Genomic DNA, 22,962 nt, shown 5'->3' with positions numbered 1-22,962 from the left:
TGAGTATATAAAATATTTTTTCTTGGGCTTCCCTAGTGGTGCAGTGGTTAAGACTCTGCCTGCCAATGCAGGGGACATGGGCTCAAGCCCTGGTCCGGGAAGATCCCACGTGCCACGAGCAACTAAGCCCATGTACCACAACTACTGAGCCTGCACTCTAGAGCCCGCGAGCCACAACTACTGAAGCCCGCGGGCCTAGACCCCATGCTCTGCAACAAGAGAAGCCACCACAATGAGAAGCTCACACACCGCAACGAAGAGTAGCCCCCTCTCGCCACAACTAGAGAAAGCCTGTGCTCAGTAACAAAGACCCAATGCAGCCAAAACTAAATAAATAAAATAAATAAATTAAAAAAAAATTTTTTTCTTCTGGAACAAATTACCATTAGAATTATTAGTAATGCTAAGTTAATTAAAGGAATATAAATATAATTTTATAAGTAATTATGCATAAATTTTTCTTGGAATTACTTCTCTTCATGAGCTGGTGTTGGTTTTTACATTAGCATGTACTTGTAGATGAATATATATATTTACTGATAAAATGTGATAGGACTCAGAATCAATTTTATTCCTATTTTTTGATTTTTTATAGATGTGATCCTTGAGAAATCTGGCTCATATAAATAAGAAATAGAAATGGACAGGTTTTTTTTCCCCATTGGTAAATTCTACCAAATTTTTTTTTAAGTTTTATTGAAGTATAGTTGATTTACAATGTCATGTTAATTTCTGCTGTACAGCAAAGTGACTCAGGTATGAAATGGACAGTTTTGTTATAGTAATGTTGTTCAATTTTTGAACTCCTTCTAAGTTATATGCCCCAAATCACATTGATCTAATGTCAAAATTTTGTTCATTTTTGTTCAAATATTCATTTTGTTCAAATGAAAATCACCTTACTTGCAAAAGGATACAACCTAGTCACATTAAAGAAATTTCTCTACCTCTGGGAAGTTCCCAAAAAAAGGCTTTATCAAAACTTATCAGATGATAATTATGCCTTATAATTCTTTCATTCTGTTTAACTCAGAACACTCAAAATGGTTGGGGATATCTAAACATTGCTTATTTCATTACACCTTGCCAATACAATATTTTTTGACAAAAAGTGTTTAGGGAATTCCCTGGTTGTCCAGTGGTTGGGACTGCACACTTCCACTGCAGGGGACACGGGTTTGATCCCTAGTCAGGGAACTAAGTCCCATATGGCCAAAATTAATTAATTACTTAATTATTTAAAAGTTAGTTTACATGTACTTGAAATCCATTTTCATCAAAAACTTGGAGCTTCAGTTTGGCTCATTTAATTTATTGAACGTGTCCATCAAGTTAATGGCATATCCAAGGGATGAGTGTTGAGACTGACTGAAAACAATTATATATATTCATATTTGTGGGGGAAATTTTTTTTTAACTCTCCAAATTCAGGATACCCAGCAGAGGGCTGGAGACCAACCCTCTCTCCCAAGACCGAGTTTAACTAAGTTCAACAAAGCAATGAGAGACTGGAGGCTCTTCATGTTTTGGGTGACTTGATTAATCATCAAAGGAGGTTTCACCTCCATTTGGTGTGTGAGACTTTCTGCACCCCAGGTCAGTGCATCAAGAGGAAGATATGGGGGCTCCCCTGGTGGCGCAGTGGTTAAGAATCTGCCTGCCAATGCAGGGGACACGGGTTTGCGCCCTGGTCTGGGAAGATCCCACATGCCGTGGAGCAACTAAGCCCACGCGCCACAACTACTGAGCCTGCGCTCTAGAGCCCATGAGCCACAACTACTGAAGCCCGTGTGCCACAACTACTGAAGCCCGCGTGCCTAGAGCCCATGCTCCGCAACAAGAGAAGCCACTGCAATGAGAAGCCTGCGCACCGCAACAGAGTAGCCCCCACTCTCAGCAACTAGAGAAAACCCGCCTGCAGCAGTGAAGACCCAATGCAGCCAAAAATTAAATAAATGAATAAATAAGTTTATTTTTTTAAAAAAGAGGACAAGATATTGGACAAGGAATGAATTGTGGTTCTTCTGTAGAGTGGAAGAAGAAAGAGTGCCTGTGAAACTTGAGGATCTAGAAATCGACTTCCTTAAAATATCTGGGCCTGCCTAGCCCTCCACAGGACTTCCTGCATACGTATTCCCATTCGAACAACACTAGACTTCGTTTTAGACCGGGGATTGGTATCTTCTTTGAATAAATCTTTACAAATTGCTTCTGTGGTTATTGGTCTATTCAGGATTTCTCCCTCTTCTTGTTGGGGTTTTACAGTTTCTATTCCCTTTGCCTATCATCCATTTCATTAAACTTTTCAAATTTATAAATGTAATACATAGGATTCTCTCAAAATTTAAAAATAATTATACCACTCCCACCCAAATGCTTTACTTAAAGTCCACTTTTCTTTTTCCACACCATGATGAAAGGTTTAGGCCGATTTTTCTTTCCCAGCAGCTGTCCTCTTGGGTTTTGATGAGAATTTAGAATTTTCAGTCCCAGGCTGTCTCTAGTCTTAATACCTGTATTATAAATTCACAGTCATAGTATCATTCTTTTCGGTTTAGCTACACATATATATGCTCTTTTAACTATTTATATGTCCATATTATTTACTGCCCATGAAATAAAGCAGGTAGACAAAGGATTAATATCCAGAATATACGGACCAATAAAACAAAGGCAAACAAAGAAAGTTAAAAGATTTAACAGACAATTCATAGAAGGAATACTAGGAGACAAACATGAAAAGCTGCTTAACATCTGTAATGAACAACTGCAAACTAAAACAATAAGATCCCCACCCCACCCCACCCATTTAAATGACCGAACGATGGCGCAGGTGCGGAGAGAGGGGCGCGCTGGCCCGGGATATTTTTCCTGCCGGGAGTAGGTTATAGTTTGGGGTCTATATTATTAATTTCTCGAATGACAGTTTCCTGGGCTTGAGATGACACTTGGTAAGAATTTGTCATGGATATCTGATATTGACTACAAACTTTTACTCTCAAAGTGACAAGGTTAATGGAGTTGAAAAGCAGCTGAGTTCATTTTATTCTAACGGTTTTATTTACAAAAGAAGTGTAAAACTCGTAATTGTCCACTAATTGTGGACGAAAGATGGGTAACAACGAAAATTTGAGTCCATTACTGAGGAACTGATGCTTCCCCGAAGGCTCCGGCTGGCACTATCAGGCAAAACAACCAGCTCAGACAGCCCTGTGGCCGGTGTGCGGACCAACCCAACCAATCCGGGAAGCCGCTACCTCCGTCCTGGCTGAAAAGTCAAAATGGCGCCCGTTAGCTCCATGGGCGTGGCCTCGAGCTGGACTCCTCCAATAGGAACGAGAGGGGGTGGAGCACTTTCCCAGCAAGCCTTCTAGCTTGGGGCAGGGCTTCCTGGAGTTTGCGCCCTTCCATTAGTCAAAAATGGAATGGGGGCGTGGGAGGAACCATTAGCGGAGACTCTTGGTAGGGTCGTCGCCGTAGCAACGCGCTGAGCTACCTGGGAGAGGCCTCTAGAGTCTGACCCAAGGCCCCCGCCGCCCACATGCGGCTGTGACCTCCCGGGGTCAGGGCTCGGCTGGCTGCGATCTCCAGTTTACCCGCACGTCCGCGCTCCGAGCAGACCGCCTCCATTGTTCCGCGTCCAGCCTCCTCACCCCGGGCTACACTCAGTCCACTAACGAAGCTGTCCCCGCTTCTGTCCTCCAGCTTCCAAGTGCCAGATGATGGAGGAGCGTGTCAACCTGATGCACATGATGAAACTCAGCATCAAGGTCTTGCTCCAGTCCGCCCTGAGCCTGGGCCGCAGCCTGGATGCAGACCATGCCCCCTTGCAGCAGTTCTTTGTAGTGATGGAGCACTGCCTCAAACATGGGCTGAAAGGTGAGCCTGAGGGCGGGGTCGGGGGCTTGAAAAATTCGGGCTAGCTGCTTCCCAGCATCATCAGTGCCAAACGTTGTTCTGGGTGCTGGTGTTGTTCTTGTGCACACAAGACAAACAGTGCACAAGACAAACAAGGTCCCTGCCCACAAGACGCGACATTCTAGAGCAGCGCTGTCCAATAGAAATGCCATGCAAGCCACATGTGTAATTTCTAATGTTCTAGTAGACACGTTTAAAAAAACGGAGAAGAAACAGATGAAATTACTTTTAGTAATTTATCCCAATATAGCCAAAATATTATCATTTTGACACATATAATCAGTATAAACCTTACTAATGAGATATTTTGCATTCTTTTCTACACTGAGGCTTAAAGATCCACCGTGTGTTTTATACTTACAGCACATCTCAGTTGCACTGGCTACATTTCAGTAGCACTTGTGGCTAGTGACTACCTTGGACAGCACAGTTCTAGAAGAGGAGACAGACAACAAACTCAGAAGCAAACATAATTACAAAATGCTACAAATTCAGGGACGCAAAATAGGTTAAATGATAGAGAATAAAGGGAAAAACCTTTCAACTAGGGTGAGAGGCGAAGGTCTTTCTGGGGAGGTAAAATGTGAGCTGAGACCTAAAAGAGAAGGAGTCAACCTTGCAAATGTTTGGGGCAAGAGCCTTCCTTGAAAGACAGAACAAAACAGGAGCGAAGTCCTGAGGGGGACCAACCTTGGTTTCAGGAAGACACCAGGTAACTGAGGCATGCTGAGAAGGAGTAGGTGAGGTCAGGGCAGTTGGGATGGGCTGGATCACGGTAGGCCTTTATAGGTCAGGTGAGGAGCTGGATTTTATTCTAAGAGTATTTAGAGGATTTTCAGCAAGGGAAAAACAATATCTAACTTACATTTGTAAAAGAACTTCCAGCTATGTGGAGGACAGATTAGAAAGGTGGGGAGGTGACGGTATTAGGAGCAGGGAAACCCATTAGGAGATTATTGCAGCAGTTCAGATGAGGGATGGTGGTGATGATTTGAAATCAAGAATTGACTTTGGCATAGGAGGGAGAAAGGGCAAGGATTTCACAGGTGATCATTTGACCACTTGTTTTATTTCATGGTCAATAAATACTTGAAAGAAAGAGCCTAGTGGGTATATCAGAGAAACCCTTTCATTAGAGGAAGGGAGAGCTCATTTGGTACCTGGCCTTTCCCAGTCCCCAAGACTGAATCAGAAGGAGTAAGCAGTGCAGCTCCACAGCATTCATTTGGCTTTTGGGAGAGAGACTGTGGGACCCTGAAGACATTTTGCAACCTGTTCTTATGAATAACACTTCTGTTTTCCCTTTTAGTTAAGAAGAGTTTTATTGGCCAAAATAAATCTTTCTTTGGTCCTTTGGAGCTGGTGGAGAAACTTTGTCCAGAAGCATCAGATATAGCCACTAGTGTCAGAAATCTGCCAGAATTAAAGTGAGTGAGAAGTAGTTACATCAATTTGATGTTTTAAGAAAACTTCCTTGTATTTATCAATTTCTCTATTCCTTGCTGATAAAGCGTTTTCTAATTTAGAACAAATTGTAGCAAAAGCTACACTCTACTTAGACTTTAGTCCCAGCTCTGCTGCTCATTCTCCACATAAGCTTGAGAAAATTTGCCCTTCTTGAGCCACAGTTTCCTTTTCTTTAAAATGGGGACAGTGATTGCGTGTCGTACAAGGTCAAATAGTGAAAAGGTGTTGTCACCCAAAGAGCAGTTACAGGAGGAAAAAGAGTTGTTACACTCCTGGAATTGCTGCTTCAGATGCACCTGGGTGCTTTGTGACCACCTAGAGGGGTGGGATAGGGAGGGTGGGAGGGAGACGCAAGAGGGAGGAGATATGGGGATATATGTATATGTATAGCTGATTCACTTTGTTATAAAGCAGAAACTAACACACCATTAAAAAGCAATTATACTCCAATAAAGATGTTTAAAAAAAAAAAAAAGACAGATGCACCTGGGCAGTTTTCTGAATAATACAGTTTGGAACAGATTTTAGATTCCAGGATAAGAAACATTTGTGGAAAGGCTGGCACTAATGAATTTTGCCTTTTGCCTTATCTCGGTTTGCCCTTGGGATCCCTATGTATAGGCTCAAAATAAAAAACTGAATGGAACACGAAAAGGTGTATCGTGGAATCTGCATTGAGAAGGGGCCCTGGAGATCCTTAGGCCAATGCAAAAGTTCTCCCGGCAGAGTCTTTCACAGGGGACTCAACTGTCCAGCCTCTGTTTGACCTTCTCCTGCAGAGCCAGCTTATCCCATTTTTAGATAATAATAATAGCCACCACAATTAACTAAGAGCCTGCCATGTGCCAGGCATTGTGCTAAGGACATTTCATTATCTCGTTTTATCCTCCACAAATCACTAGGAACTAAGCTGTTGGTGTCCCCATCTACAAGTGCAGAAACTGAGACTCAGAGTAGTTAAGTAACTTGCTCAAGGTCCCTCGGCAAGGGAGAGGTGGAACCAGGAAGAAAACACAGGTCTGCTGGTCTCTGAAGCCCTCTAAATCCCACTAAGCCCTCTAAATCCCACTAAACTCCATCTTTGCTGAGCCCTGTGCATTCATAGGACTTAAGCCTTCTGTCTCTGTCCCTGGTTCATCCCTCTGGGCCTATACCACCTAAGGTGAAAACCTTTAGCAGGCGACAACCTTTCATATATTTATTTGGTGACCCCCTCATGAGCCTCCTACGTCTTCTGCCTTGTTTCTTCAGGTTTTTTTTTTGGTGGTATTGGGTCTTCATTGCAGTGTGCGGGCTTCTCACTGCAGTGGCTTCTCGTTGCAGAGCACAGGCTCTAGGCACGCAGGCTTCAGTAATTGTGGCTCGCGGGTTCTAGAGCGCAGGCTGAGCAGTTGTGGCACACAGGCTTCGTTGCTCCCTGGCATGTGGGATCTTCCCGGACGAGGGATCGAACCCATGTCCCCTGCATTCTTAACCACTGCGCCACCAGGGAAGTCCCTTCGCTTGTTCTTTATGTGGTCCTATTGTCCATTCCCTTCCAGCAAGCTCACTCCCTCAAGAGTACAGCACTAGACTGTGTCTCTGGGTGGTCTGGTTGGATGGAGCAGGGGTCTCCCTCCTCCTGCACTCAGGCTATTTCCACTTAGGCACAGGAGGCATTTTTGAAGTCTTGTTGTGCTAACAAAGAGCTTATTGTCAGCTAAACTCACTGCTTCTGTTCCCTGTGGATGCTAAACAGGTAACTAGCTTAAGTACCAAAATCCTCCCTCTGTCTGCCAAAAAGGAAATACATAGTAGCTCCCTCCTCTTGACGCCTCTGGAGGAGTAGCCTTGTTGGGAGCCATGTGAGAAAAGGCTACTGCTTTGCTCTATAAAGAGCTGCAGTGTTTTTACTATTTCATTAAATAGTAACAAAAGTTCTAAAATTTCTGCAGTATTTTGGAAGTTATGACCAGAATTTTTTATGAGGGTAGAGACTATTTGCTCTAAGGTGGTTTGAAACTTGCGTGACGAACTTTGCATCCTGAGAGACATCTCTCTAGAGTTTAATGTCCTTGTCTAATTGAGATAAAAATATCTTTTACAGTATGGCCTATCACCCAAAATATTTCATTGTTTTCATGTCATGGTTTATTATTAAACAAACTGTTACACAATGAATGAGTTACACTTAAGATTGGCACTTAAACCCAGATAACAGACAAAGCTTGTCTCTCTCTTTTTTGAAAATTAAAAACAACCTTTTTTGGGACTTCCCTGGTGGCACAGTGGTTAAGACTCCGCCTGCCAATGCAGGAAACATGGGTTCGATCCCTGGTCTGGGAAGATCCCACATGCCGCAGAGCAACGAAGCCTGTGTGCCACAACTACTGAGCCTGTGCTCTAGAGCCCATGCGCCACAACTACTGAAGCGCACACGCCTAGAGCCCAGGCTCTGCAACAAGAGAAGCCACCGCAATGAGAAGCACGCGCACCGCAACGAAGAGTAACCTCCCTTCACCACAACTCGAGAAAGCCCGCGCGCAGCAACAAGGACCCAACACAGCCAAAAATAAATAAATTCTAAAAAAAATAAAATAACCCAAAAATCAACCTTTTTTCTTATTACATAACTTTTTTTTTTTTTTTTTTTTTTGCCGTACGCGGGCCTCTCACTGCTGTGGCCTCTCCCGTTGCGGAGCACAGGCTCCGGACGCGCAGGCTCAGCGGCCATGGCCCACGGACCTAGCCACTCCGCGGCATGCAGGATCCTCCCGGACCGGGGCACGAACCCGCGTCCCCTGCATCGGCAGGTGGACTCTCAACCACTGCGCCACCAGGGAAGCCCTACATAACTTTTAATTAAGGAACAAAAAAGGCGCTTCTGTTAGCTTACTACTCAGAAAAAAAACTACAATTAATATCGTGGTCAGTATCCTTTTAGATCCTTTCAGTGCATAGTCGGACAGACAAATAAATAAGAGTCTATTTTTATTCCCCTCCACCTCACCCAGTGGCTTCATTATTGCACTGCTTCTCATGGAAGACAGTTTGGCACTATCCACAAAAACCACCAATACATCTACCCTTTGACCCAGCAATTCCACTTCTAGGAGTTTTATCTCGTAAATCTAACACATGAAAATGACACATGTACAGAAATACCTGTTGCAGCATTATTTGTAACAGCGGAAGATTAGAAACAGCCTAGATGAAAACCAGCTAAATAAATTATAGGGTAGTCCAATACTGAAACACTCTAAAGCTATGAAAAAATGAACGAAAAATTCCCTGTGTCTGAAAAGACTTTCAAAATGACAGATATTCAGTGAAATAAGCAAGTTGCAGAACGGCATATATAGCATACTAATTTTTTTGTAAACAGGAGAGAAAAATAGAATTTATATTTATTTTCATATGCATAAAAATGTTTTGGAAGTGAACCTAAACTAAGAGCAGTATATTGTACAGAGGTGGGGAACTGGGAAAAAAAAACAAGTATTAAACTGTACGTACTGTTTTGTGGCTTCTTTTCCCATTTAATATTAGATTTTAAACCTTTTGCCATAATAGTCATCCACATCATTTTTGTATAGCTCCTCCCACTTTGCTCTTTGTGGTTGTCTTCAAATTCTCATTATCCAAACAGTGCAGTGGTGACCACCCCCAAACATACGTCTTTGTGTACCTCCTAAATTATTTCCTTATATTACTAGATGTAGAATTTTGATAACCTACTGTCATTAAATTGCCTGCTAGAAGAATTGTACCAGTTTGCACTCCCACCAAGCAGCACATGTCAGTGTCCATTTTTCCTATCATGCCAACATCAGATGTCTTTTTTTTTCCCTACTTTATTTCCTTTCTTTTTTACTCTGGCTCTACATCATTTATTGAAGGGAGAAGGGGGGAATACAGTCTTTTGTATTGATTAAGTTGGGTGCCCTCTGACCCTTTGAGGCTGATATTGATTACAGCAGTACCTCCAATACTCTCTTGGGTGTTACAAATGCAGTTACTCTGCTTAGAACAGGATCTTTTTTTCCTCAAATAGTGTTAGGTCTACAATTGGGAGGCCTTTTCTTTTCTTTTAATGTTTAAAACAGATCTTTTCAAAATCACACCTTTGAGATTGGTTGCACAACATGAATGTACCTAACAGTACTGAACAGTACAGTTAAAAATGGGTAAGGTGGTAAACTTTATGTTATGTGTATTTTACCACATCAGAAATAAAATTGTACCTTTGAGCTAATGCCCTAGAAATCTTGTGAGACTTCAACCCTTTAACAACTACGTTCTATATTCGTCTTTTGAAAGAAAATTTATCCATTATACAATCTAACCTGGTATTTCCTGACTCCCTGTGAAATTTTATGAATACATGCAAAGTTTTATCTAATTGTTCCAGAAATCAGATGTTTGTGGCTTAAATTTTTTTTCCTATTTTTTTTGGGGGGGGTGGTGCAGAATACATGCCCATGATACAGACTTCAAACAGTACCCAAAAGAATGCAGTGAGCCATTTCCTTAGCCTTCCCAGACAGTGCGCTCCTCCAGCCCCCAGGGCAGCTCTATTACAGCATTCTCTGCATTCACCAGCATATGTATGCGTGAACATGTGTTTTTCCTTGGCTAAGTTGGTTTTTTTCCCTTTGTTTTTTGTTGTTATTATTGTTATGTCATAATAGTTTGATTCTCTGTTTGAATTCCAGGACAGCTGTGGGAAGGGGCAGAGCTTGGCTTTATCTTGCACTCATGCAGAAGAAACTGGCAGATTATCTGAAAGTGCTTATAGACAATAAACATCTCTTAAGGTATTTCATCACCTATCTTTGCTTAGCTTTTGCTTCGTAATTAGAACACAGTTCTGTATATCATTCGGAATTAAAACAAGAATGTATATTGTACAGTTTTTATTCAAATTATTATTAAATGTAACTATTCTGTGGCTTAGTTTTAAAATAGCAGTATTTTATTTTTTGAACACTGATGTCTGAAAGTCTTTATGAATGAAGATGTATATTTTCATTTTGAAAAGTCATTTTGAAGATAGTTCTTCAAAAATACCTAAGATTAGGCACCCTGACAGCGTACTCCATTAAGTTTCAACAAAATGGTATTTGATTGGATGATAATAGGGGAAAAATGACTTGAACTAGATTCAGTGGGCAATTTTAAAGTATAAAACCCTGCTTTTTGTAAGGGAACATATCTAGATTACCTGTTTTAGGATTCCACATTCAGTTTGTAAACTTTTATATCTCTTGGCATCAGTAAAGACGAACTGTCTATCTCTGAAATTTATGACTGGGTTCATTTTTTATATTTATAACTCTATAAACAAAAGTAACCATTATAAGAGGAATTTTCTCCAGGATATGATCATTTACAAGGAACAAATCTCTCCAGAGATAATTCTCTTATCTAACTGAAATGAAAATGTCTTTTACAGTCACCCAAAATTTTCCATTGTTTTCAAGTCATGGCTTATTATTGAACATATCTTTTCATGATAAATACTGGTTTCAAATAGTTCATGTACTTTGTACTCTTCTTTGAGTACTGTTATACTGAGTAACTCTGAGGTACAGATTTTGTTCTAAACAATTAATTCTTAGGATAATAAGTTCTCATGTACTCATACACACAATGGTAAATTAGCTAATAGCTGGTGACCAGAGCAGTAATGGATGGAGCCTCACTGTAATGGCTGAGGTGACTTGGAGGTAAGGAAGTAAAAGCAGCCAGTGTTGTTCCATGGGACACAGGGAAGAGGGAAGAGTTTTATCCTTGGATGGGTGGTGGGGGAGGCTGTGGGATCCCACTTTATGTTGACATGAATGTAAGTGTAGAAGTAGTTCATAGCAACACAAAAGAAGGAGCCAGAGTGGACAGGAGGGGCAGAGTGATGTTCAGGAACACAGGAGCCAAGGGATGAGGAGGACTGGGCTCCAGGGTCCAAACAGAGGAGTTAATCCTAGACCAGAGGTAGGAGGAGTCCATTTTAAGCCACAGGAAGAGAGGAGAGGCCAGAGAAGAGATAGCAGCACTTAAAGTGGGAGAGGAAATAGAAGGAAGAAGGGAATTCACACAAGGGAGCCTCTGGCTCCTGATGAAGTTGGCACCCAGGCCATGAGCTAAGAGGTGAAAAGGCAGAGTAGGTCCAAGAGAAGGGTGGTGAAGGTGTTCTTGTTGTATCAATCTCTTTCAGTGAGTTCTATGAGCCTGAGGCATTAATGATGGAGGAAGAAGGGATGGTGATTGTTGGTCTGCTGGTGGGACTCAATGTGCTTGATGCCAACCTCTGTTTAAAAGGAGAAGACTTGGATTCTCAGGTAAAATGGGAATTTTGACTCCAGATCGAATGCCTTGTCTGGGCCAGGGATTTTACATAGGATCTGCTGAACCTAAGGAAGGGGCAGATGGCAGGGGGCATCTGGCACAGGGCTGTGCAAGGTGCTGTGCTGGACCAGAGTGGGGAGCAGCTGGCAAAGGTCTTGGGGAAGGGTGAAAAATAGCTTGGGCAAAGGCACAGAGGCACACACAGCGAGCATGGCGTGTTTGGGAACGGGAAACAGTTCTCCATGGCTAGAACACAGGATGCTCGATGAGTGAAGTGAAGGTGGAGGCTGGCCCAGTTGTTAGGCCATCAGTGCCATGTTAGAGGCTTTAGTTTTTGTCCCTGGAACTTTGGAACTTAAAAACCTTTGGAGGTATTTAAGCAGTACACTGAAATGATCAGGCCTGGGATTGAGAAAGATCAAGCTAGCAACCATCCAGTTCATGAGTTAGAAGCAGCCAAGAATAGGGAAAGCAAAAACATTGAGCAGACAAGTCTGGAAGCCCCAGGTTGCATGAGGAATGGGAAAATAGACTCGGGAGAGATTTGGGAAGTCAGATGGTAAAATGGAGCACAAATGAAAGTAGGCAGTAAGATGCAGAGTGCCCCATGGGGTGGGACAGCCCTCTTGACCAGGGCTGAGGCCTAAACCTGTGGTGGCAGGGGCAGTAAGTCAGGACACCCTGCCCCACCCTCATCTCCACCTCTTCAGGGCATCTGTAACTGGGCAGTGGCCCAGGCTTCTTCCCACTACATGTTTGGACATGAATCTAAAGCTTCCCCAATCCCTCCGTGACCAGGTCAGCTTTTTTTATTGTAACCTTTCCTCTCTTTTTTTTTTTTTTCCTAGTAGTTTTCTTGTTTTTGCCTGTTAAATATTTTTCAAAAAATACAAAGAAGTTTTTTTGAAAAGAAACAAAATATCACATATAATCCCATTGCACAGAAAGAGCTAATTCAGTGTTACATTTCAGGATACATCCTTGAAGCACATGAAGAAAGGTGTATGTGTGTATTTATATTTCAGAGACAGATGTTTGGAGTTCTCTTTTTTCATTAAACCAAAATATGATTATTCCAAGCACACCATTTTGCAATTTTTTTATTTAATAATATGTTCCACATAGCTCTTGATGTCAAGAGATATAAACCATTTTAAACAACTGATAGTAATCCATTTTATGAATGTACCATAATTTATTTAACCAATACTTATTAATGTAAGTTGTTTCCATGTTACAACAATAATGTTATAAACATCCTCATACTTCTTTTTACTCTTGTCTGTTTATTTTCTTAGGTTAAGTTTTGAGATTGCTGTGTCAGAGTGTACACATTCTGCATGAGTGTTGTGATTACATGTGATTACATGTGAGCATTCTTGGTCTTTTTTAATCTGAAAGAAAAACAACTCTTCATCTCAAATTTATATTTTTGAGAACTAGGAAGATAAACTATTTTTTTCATGTTTTATTTGCCATTGGTGGTTCACCTGTTCATATCCTTTGCCCATTTTTTTGAGTTTTCCACCTTTTTCCACTCCTTTATTATTGTCAGAATATTTGTTATAAATTTTTTTTTTCTGCTGTCTTGGGGCTTGTTTTCCCTGTAGACTTTTTTTTTTTTTTTGGCGGTCATATTTAATGGACTTTTCCTTTATACCTTCTAAGGTATTGTGCTTAGAAGGTCCTTTCATGTCTAAAAATTAACCTAATTTTTTAAATCACATGTATATTTTTTACATTTAAATGATCTGCCTGTTATTCGTTTTGACATAGTGTGAAGTAGAAGTCTAGATTTCTTATATAAGTACAGTAGTAAACTATTACTACAGTAGTAGTAAAGTTTTCTCAATATCATGTATCAAATATTATTTCCTTACTAATTTGAAATTCCACCTTTATCATGTGTTGAAATATCCATTATGCTCTGAGGCTTATTTCTGGACTCTCTGTTTAGTCTCTGGATCTTTTTATTTCTATGCCAGTAACGTAGTCTTTTAATTACCAAAGCTCTGGCAGTTCACCTCCTGCCTACTTTGTTGTACTTCTTTTTCAGATATAGTTGAGGCTGTCCATTCTCCCAGATGACCTTGAACACATTTTGTCAGATTCCAAAATAAAAATTTAATTGGGATTTTTATTAAGTAATAGATGTGATTGAGCCCCCTGGCCTATTCTTATCTTTAATACCTCTTGTATGTCACCATAAAGTATGAGTATTTGCTATTGCACCCTGAGGGATCCTCTTTCTCATGTTTAGAAAGTACTGTTCTATTCTAGCTTACTTTATATTTTTATTTAAAAATGAACATTGAATGCTATCAAATAACTTTTTTGGCATCTATTGAGATGTCATATCCATTTTTTAACCCATAATAATAATTGAATTAATTCTTAGGTTTCCTATTGTGATATCATAAAATAAACCTTACTTGGTCATCGTGCGTTATTCTTTTAGTATACTCCTAGATTTAATATGTCTGTGGTTTATTTGGAAATTTTGTATTTCTCCTTAAAGGTGACACTGGTCTGAATTTTCCTTTTCTATACTGTCTTTGTCACTTTTCAGTGTCAGGATTGTATAACCTCATAAAATAAACTGGATGATATTCTTTTCTTTCTTGCTTTCTACAACAGTTTATTAGAGCAGGAAATATTTTTCTTTAAAGGTTTGTTAAAACTGGCTAGTATGACAGTTTCAGCTTTATGCAAAAGCTTTATGGTCCTCATGCTTTGACCACTTTAATTTTTTGCATAGCTTTGGTCAATTTATTGGTTTCCTAAGTCTTAGAAAAAGTTTTAGTCATTTATATTTTTCCAGAAATCATTTGTTTCATTCAGATCTATTAGTTGCATGAGAGTATTTTCTTACAGCTTTTTAAAATCTCACTTTTCTAAATTGTAATACTTGGTAGAGATTTGTCTACTGTGTTGAGCTCGAAGAACCAGGTCTTGCTTTTACACATAACTTCTGCTTTGAGAGGAGAGCTTTGTTTCCTAGTCCATTAATTTCTACTTTGGGTATGCTTTCTCATTCCTTCTATTGTTGCTTTTTTTCCAGTCAAATATATATTTCTTTTTAAATTATTTTTGTATTACAAAAGAAATGCGTGCTTGTTGAAAAGAAGTTAAGCAATTACAGAAGAATGTAAAGTGAAAAGTGAAATTCAAGCTCCCCTTCTCCTCTCCCCCTTCAGTCCCAGTCTTGTCCCCACAGATAATGGTAAAAATTTGAGGGACTGTTTCTACTTTTCCTATGCATTTATGTATACATAGGTTTTGTTTTTAATTAAATCTTTTCTGGTTTTCTGTTGCAGTGTAACAAATTAACAGTCACCTAAATGATTACAGTCCCTCATATTTGAGGGATGGCTGAGCTCAGCACAGTGACTCTTAAGCATGCCTGTGATCACAGGCAGTTGGTGGCTGGGGCTGGAGTGGCTGAAGGCATATGCACTCTCACTCTCTGTCCTCTGGGCTGAGAAGGCTCAGGGAGCTGAGGCTGGAGCAGCAGGGGCTTCTTGGGCATCTCTGTCTACACATGGTCTCTCCACTTGATCTCCAGTGTGGTGCCTCAAGGTTAGCCAGACTTTTCCCATGGAAGCTCAGAACTTCAAAGGTATATGCCCAAGGGAAAGAGCCAGGAGGAAGCTTGTACTGCCTTTGTTAACCTAGCTGCAGAAGTCACAGCATCCTTTCTGCTGCTTTCTGCTCATAAAGACAGGCCTTACTGGCCACCCAGGTTCAAGGGTCAGGAATATAGATTGGTGGGAGGCGCAACAGAGGAGTTGCAGAAAACATCATGTATAGCTTTGGTTTTAACATAAGGGAGGTTACTATAAGGAGTTAATGCTGTACATAGTATTCTTTGAGTTAAAATTTTATCCTGGAGCTTTCTTCATTTCATTACATATTCATTCTCTGCATTCTTTGTTATGGTTGCATAGGGTTCTGCAATATGGCTATAACATGACTGATTTAAATATTTCTCTATTGATGGACCCAATTTTCCTGTATTTCGAAGGAATGGCTGCACTTACACTAGAGTGGATGGTGGCAGACTAGGGCTCTCATTCACTCTCTCTGAAGTGCTTTATTTCTGGACAAAGCCCCTGACTTTGAGATTTTGAGGGGTCTTGGAGCCCCTAGTTCCCCACAGCAGCAGAGAATTTTCCCTGAAATACTGGACCTTTTCACCTCAGTTTGGGGGAAGAAGGAGTCAGAGTTATCAGTTAAGGTCACCACTTTAGAGATACAGGTCTCTTTTTTTTTTTATTACTTTGTACCCAAAGAACTTTGTTGATCTTTGTCAACAATTTGATTGTTGAATAAATAAATAAATAAATAAAACTTCAGAATATTCCCTTAAATTCTGATTTTTAGTAAGTTTAGAAGGTGATGGGGTTATTTTTCTTTCGGTTTGTTTGTTTGATTGATTGCTGCTTTAAGCTGGTTAACCTACTGATTGTCAGGTTATCCTAACAATCCTATTGTTTTATCCTGAGATAGGAAGGTAAATACCCTGAATTTTAAAGACTGTAAGGTTTGTGGAAAGTGCGAAAAGTTATTTTTCACTTAAACTGGTACATTTTATTTCAATCAGGTTGGAGTGATCGATTTTTCTCTCTACATTAAGGATGTGCAGGATCTTGATGGTGGCAAAGAGTAAGTTCTGTATTGTATGCTGTTCTTCACGTTTTTAATGAAATTCTGGCAAAGAATGCTCCTTTTTTAAAATTGAGGTATAATTGACATATAACATCATTATTAGTTTCAAGTGTACAACATAATGATCTGATATTTGTATATATTGCAAAATGATCACCACAATAAGTCTAGTTAACATCCATCACCATACGTAGTTACAAAAAATTTTTCTTGTGATAAGCATTTTTAGGATCCACTCTCTTAGCAACTTTCAAATATGCAATACAGTATTATTAACTACAGTCACCATGCTGTACATTACATCCCCAGGACTTACTTACTGGAAGTTTGTGCCTTATGGCCCCATTCACCCACTCCCCCACCCCCCGCACCTCTGGCAACCACCAGTCCCTGTATCTGTGAGTTTGGTTTTGTGTTTATTTTAGATTCCACATATAAGTAAGATCATAAGGTATTTGTCTTTCACTGTTTTACTTACTTCGCTTAGCATAATGCCCTCAAAGTCCACTCATGTTGTCAGAAATGGTAGGATTTCCTTTTTTTTAATGGATGAATAGTATTTTATTATATGAATATACCACATCCATTGATGGACAGTTAGGTTGTTTCCATATCTCGGCTGTTATAAATAATGCTGCAGTGACCATGGGGGTGCATATACATTTTCAAGTTAGTTTTCATTTTCTTTGGATAAATACCCAGAAGTGGAATTGCTGGGTCATTTAGTAATTCTATTTTTTAGTTTTTTGAAGAATTGCCATACTGTTTTCCATAGTGGCTGCACCAGTTTACATTCCCACCAACAGTGCACAAGTGTTCCCTTTTCTCTGCATCCTGGCCTACACTTATTACTTCTTGTCTTTTCGGTGATAGCCATTCTAACGGGTATGGCGTGATAGCATACTGTGGTTTTTGATTTGCATTCCCCTGATGATTAGTGATGCTGCATCTTTTCATGTAACTGTTGGCAAAGAATGCTACTTTTGTTTTTGTGTTGTTTGATTTTTTATTTTTTATTTAGCTATTTTTAATTACAGTGGTAATACATTCCTATTCCCATTGTTTAAGGAATTAGGCTCTGTGGAAGAATAGAGAGTACAAGGCAAATTTCCCCATTAACACCATCCTCTCGTCTCCATCTCAGTCCCACTCCCCCTGCTTCTTCAGAGGAAGCTACTCATGCATGACTCCTTCCAAGCCTTTCTTTACTGCCTTGCAGGTATATATTTTTTGGTAGTGTAATTTGCTTTATGGTTTGGATGTAAATGGAAAGGTACTATTATATATTTAAGTTGCCACTAGACTTATTCTTTGATCCTACTGTGTCTTGGGTGTCTTTTCATGCCACATTGTAGCTCTACCTCATCCTTGTTAACAAGAGCATTAAAAGAAGTTATCCTGGAAAAAAAAAAAAAAAGAAAAGAAAAAAGAGCAAACAATGTATATAACATGCTACCATTTATGTTATAACAAAAAAGACATACATCCATATTTATATGTTGTACTTCCATATACATGGATCATTTCTAGAGAGGCACATTGACCTGAAAACAAGGCCACCTGTGGGGAAGAGGTCAGGAGACAGGCATGGGAGGGAGTTTCACTGTAAACCCTTGCGCTGTGTTTGAATATTTTACCACGTACATCTGTTACCTGTCTTTCACATGTCTTTGTAATGAGAACTCTTCCTTCTCAGTGCCTTGGCAGTGCACCTTACCAAGGAAGGGACCAGCGGGAATCCCATTAATGCTTCATGCACCCACAGTACAAGGATTCACTCACTTGAAATTTAAAATACATTCTTAATGTCAAAAAGAACTGGAAATAAACTGATTATCCACTATTAAGGGAATACAGTCAGCCTTTCAACCTGCAGATGTGGAACCCACAGATATAGAGGGTCAGCTGTGCTATGCCATTTGTATAAGGGACTTGAGCATCTGCAGATTTGGGTATCCACAGAGGTTCTGGAACTAGTCCCCCGTGGATACCTAGGGACATCTGCAATTGAATGAATTGTAGAACATCTGAAGTATTCCACACTATGTATTATACAGACATGAAAGAAAAACAAATTTGACCTACTGTATAGTAGATTTAGAGGGATTTCCACAGGTATTATTGAGTGAGAAAAGTATAATACTGAGAAGTATATATATCCCATTTTTTTAAAACCCCCAAATTCTCTAATATATATTTTAATTGCATATACTATATGTAAAAATATAGATAGATATTATGATTATATACACATAGGATACTCAACAAGCTATCAGTATGTGTTACCTGGGAGAGCTATGTAAAGGGCAGAAAGGTAAAAAAAAAAATGACTGCACTGACCAGCAAATCCAGCACCTGTGGCATGAACCTGGGTCACATGATCCCATTTATGTACATATGTATGTAAAGAAATTGGTGGGAGGAGCCTAACTTTAAAATGATAAAGTCTTTTTTGCTTTTTTTATAAAGATGTATGAAGTTTCGTTGTGTTGTGTTTTTGCTTTTTGCTTTTTTTTTTTGGCCATGCTGCACAGCTTGCAGGATCTTAGTTCCCTGACCAGGGATTGAACCTACCCCCTTGGCAGTGAAAGTGTGGAGTCCTAACCACTGGACTGCTAAAGAGTTCCCAGAGTCTTTTTTTTTAACCCAGACTAATCAGCTTTGTGTTTTGAAGAGTCTTGTGGTCTTCTTTTCTGAGGCAGCTTCTTTTCCTTCAGTATAACAAGGGCTGCTTCATCTCCTAACTGGAGAGCCATTTACATGTGGCTTTTGGTGTTTCTCCCTTGCCTGCCAGTGGCTTTCTCAAATGCTAGGGGAGAGATGGGAGGAGCGTCTGCAGGGAGGCTCCTCTCCAGGCAGCCTGTTTCCAGTATGTCCCATGTCTTCCTAGCCCGCCTTGCTGGTTCACTTAGGACCGTGCAGACATTACTAAGCTCTGACCATCTCTTGGTTTCCTGATGACATTGGTACTCCTACAAGGTGACTGGAAGGTTGGGGGACAATTAAAAGTATTAACCCTGAGTAAAAAGAATTTCTCTCTTTTTATGTTCTTTTTAAAAGGCATGAAAGAATTACTGATGTCCTTGATCAAAAAAATTATGTGGAAGAACTTAACCGGCACTTAAGGTAGGACTCCCTCCTTTTTCCAGTGTTGCAATTCATTCTCAGTGCCCGATAATTGCCTCATGGAACCTTTTTGAGTTGCCATATATTTATAACTAACTTTTTTCCAAACCAAGAAAAAAGGTTGTCGTTCAGTGCTCATGTGTACAGACTGTAGAAGTATGATTTCTTGATAAAGAGCTTTGGGGAATCCTTCGATCTTTTGTTCTGTCTAGTTATGCAAATTAGAGAGTAATAAATTAAACCTCTCCACCCCTTAGCCCACCGCAGCATAGTTGGAAATTACTGCATGGGAAGCATTATTGCTGCTGGGAATCAACACACATCCCTCCAACGTTCTGGGCAGGAAAAAGGGGTTGAAAACCACTGGGCTAGACCTTTGAGAACAATTCAATAGTGATAGCAGGTATCTTTATCTTGAATTTTCATTTTAATTGGAAAGCTACTCCTGTGTTTCATGAAACACTAGTTGTTGCAGGTTTTGATGGAGAATGGATGGAGATTCTCAGCCTAACATGTTTGGGAAAAATAATTCTCTCTCTGAACCCTCTTTAGAGAGTACACTGTGCACATTAGCAGTTCTCTGCGGGAGCAGCCTCTCTGGCCTCCAAAGCCAATGAAGCAGGCAAAGGAGCTAGTGTGTTCTTCAGAACATACCTAGGGTATGCTGCTCTGAGCTTTCCTGAGGTGTGATGCTGGCTATTATTTTGAGAGTGAGATTCTTAATCCATGCTTAGTTTATTGAGAACTTTTATAAGGAATAGATGTTGAATTTTATCAAATGCCTTTTAGCATCCATTAAGTTAATCATGACTTTTATCCCTTAATCTATTGATGTAATATAGTTTATTAATGGATTTCTTCATAGGGATAAACTCTACTTGATCATAGCTTTAATAATTTAGTCATTCTCTTAACATGTAACTTAACATAGTTGTTCCATAGTTTCCCCTCTGGCATGGTATCAGGGTTATGCAGCTTCACAAAATGAATCAGGAAGCTTTGCCTTGTTTCTGTGCCTGGGAACACCTTCTATTTCGTGAGCATTATTTGCTCCTTGAAAATTTGAAACTCAAAGTCTGTATGGAGGCAATACTTTGCCAGCTTTTCAGTTTTTCCTTAGCTGTTAATTCATCTAGCTTTTCTCCTCGTGAGGATATATCTTTTTTGGTAATTTCTGTTTTCTAAGGAAAAATAGAAATTTTGTTGATATTTTCTAAGTTATGTAGTTGGTACAGAATTGAAAATGGCATACTCTTAAAACTTGTAATTCCTTCCATATGTTTTGTTTTGTTGACTTTTTCATTTTGTGTCAATTTGTATTTTTATTTTTCTCCCACCCAATTCTTGAACCTTGGTTCATTAGCCTTGTCAGGTTTGTTTCTTGGTACCCCCCTCACCGGCAAAAAGCCCCAGTTTTTGGTAGTAGGGTCTGTTGCCTAAAAGTGCAGGCTCTGGAGCCAGACCACCTGGGTTCATAGGGGTATGAAGTTAAGTGAGTTTTTCGATATAAAGTTATGGTTTCCTCATCTGTAAAACAGATTAACAATAGATTTGCCTCACAGAATTGTGGGGAGTTGACGCATTTAAAGTGCTTAGAACAAACAGGGCCTGACATATTGTCCAAAAAGAAAACTACTACTATTATTGTTGTGGTTATTATTATTGTTGTTTGTCAAGTCTACATTAGCTTTTACATATTTTTCAGTATGAAAGTAGTGCATATTACTTAAAGAATATGTGAAAAATGGGACAAAGTATAAAAAAGATTTAAAAATCACCTTTGATCCTACTACCCAAAAGTACCAATATCTTGTTATGAATATTACTTTAGATATATGACTGCCGGTGCATTTTGGTTCCCATATATTGTGTTGGGGGAAATGCTGTTTTCTTTCCAGTTGGCTAAACAAGAAATGGATAGCATATTTGGAGAAAACATTGAAAACTTTTCAGTAAAAAAAATACATATATATACACACACAAACACACACACACACACACACACACACACACACACACACACACACACTGCTTACATATATATTTAGAATTCTCATCTATGAGTTAATTGGAGACCCTTTGACTCTCCATTTCATATAGGAAATCTAGGAATCTCTATTCTCATTGTTTACAGATTGGGAAAACAGTCAGCTTTTATAAGTTCACATTTACTTAATATTTTCTTTTTTACAGCTGCACAGTTGGGGATCTTCAAACCAAGATAGAAGGGCTGGAAAAGACTAATTCAAAGCTTCAAGAAGAGGTTTGTAACTTATTGAAATTCTTAAAGCAGAATGACCCAAGAAGAGAAATGGTATGGTTGGTATATCTGACCAGAGCTTCTCACTGGTAGGAATGGGAATTGCTAACCTTGGGTTGAGCTGCACACAGGACAGACATTCTCAGAATTTCACATCCTCAGAATGTCTGTGTTCTGCCCTGGCCGGGGCTCCCATGAGCCAGTGCAACGGATCATGAGCCAGTTCTAAGTGACTTAGGTTTTATCACCTCACAGTGGTCCAGTAGAAGACAAGTCCTAGTTGGAAAAGCCCCACTCCTTTTGTGAACGTGCTATCCTCTTCCTCTTTTCCCACCTTTCCTATGACGTAGTGTGTCTCCCGGCTGCCCAGAAGGCACAGGCTCTTTTATGGGGTAAAAGTACCCTCGCCCCCGCTTCCGTGTCTCGGCCTCTCAGGAGCTTGGAACCAGTCTCCCCACAGTGTGGTCTTTCTCTGCTTTCTCACTAGGAAGAGAGAGAATGAAAGGACAGGAAGAAGGAGGGCTGAGGCTGAGGAAGAAAGCTTGCTGCCAGCTGCCCGGCAGTCTCCTTGGTGGACACATCTTGTCTCCTGTTAGCAGGAGGGGGGTTGCTCAGCCTTTCTGAGGCTTTCCACAGGTAGCGGTCCCTGGCTGCTCGACCCTCCCCACCAAGTCTCACTGGGAAGGAAGAGGGCTGTGAGGGGGGCCGGAGAGTGACCCCCCCCCATGGTGTGGAGGCAGGTTACAGCCGAAAGGAGAGTCACAGAGCGCACCTTTGTAACGGAGGACCCAGTTTAAAGCTCACTTTAAACTTCCTGCGCCCTCTTGAGGGGCCAGGCCTGAACAGCTTTCAGGAGAGGAGTTCGGATTTGTAACAGGAGAAAGAAACTCAAAAATGGGCCTCTTGGGAGAGACTTCATCACACTTAGAGCTGAAGGACTCGAATTCACCTGGGGGGTGGAGTGGGCCTTTGGGCCTCACTTTGCTCATCTCTAAATTGGGTGATAATTCAACACACTTAAAATAGTATTGTAAAGATTAAGTTAGGTTAATACCATATAAATGTGCCTTGTCCAACACTTAGCATGTGGAGGCACTCAAGGAGACCTTAGTTGATTTTATTTTATTTATTTTTTAAATTTTTTTATTTTATTTATTTATTTTTGGCTGCGTTGGGTCTTCATTGCTGCACACGGGCTT

At 40.2% G+C, this 22,962-nt stretch overlaps 1 protein-coding gene across 1 annotated transcript in view; it reads left to right on the top strand.

Annotated features, from left to right (window-relative positions):
• The window catches only part of RUFY1 (RUN and FYVE domain containing 1), a gene marked incomplete at its 5' end in the record, with an annotated part of 56,324 nt that overhangs the window by 5,648 nt on the left and 27,714 nt on the right, over window positions 1–22,962 (top strand). The window contains 7 exons of the mRNA XM_082651523.1: window positions 3,706–3,879; window positions 5,228–5,345; window positions 10,080–10,181; window positions 11,579–11,702; window positions 16,313–16,374; window positions 19,438–19,503; window positions 21,697–21,766. Of these exons, the coding sequence (XP_082507649.1) occupies window positions 3,706–3,879; window positions 5,228–5,345; window positions 10,080–10,181; window positions 11,579–11,702; window positions 16,313–16,374; window positions 19,438–19,503; window positions 21,697–21,766 (716 nt within the window). The remainder of the gene's footprint in view (window positions 1–3,705; window positions 3,880–5,227; window positions 5,346–10,079; window positions 10,182–11,578; window positions 11,703–16,312; window positions 16,375–19,437; window positions 19,504–21,696; window positions 21,767–22,962) is intronic.

Source organism: Grampus griseus, assembly GCF_964374135.1.
Source record: "Grampus griseus genome assembly, chromosome: 3".
Classification (NCBI taxonomy): domain Eukaryota; kingdom Metazoa; phylum Chordata; class Mammalia; order Artiodactyla; family Delphinidae; genus Grampus; species Grampus griseus.
This window is presented reverse-complemented; position numbering and strand designations above follow the sequence as displayed.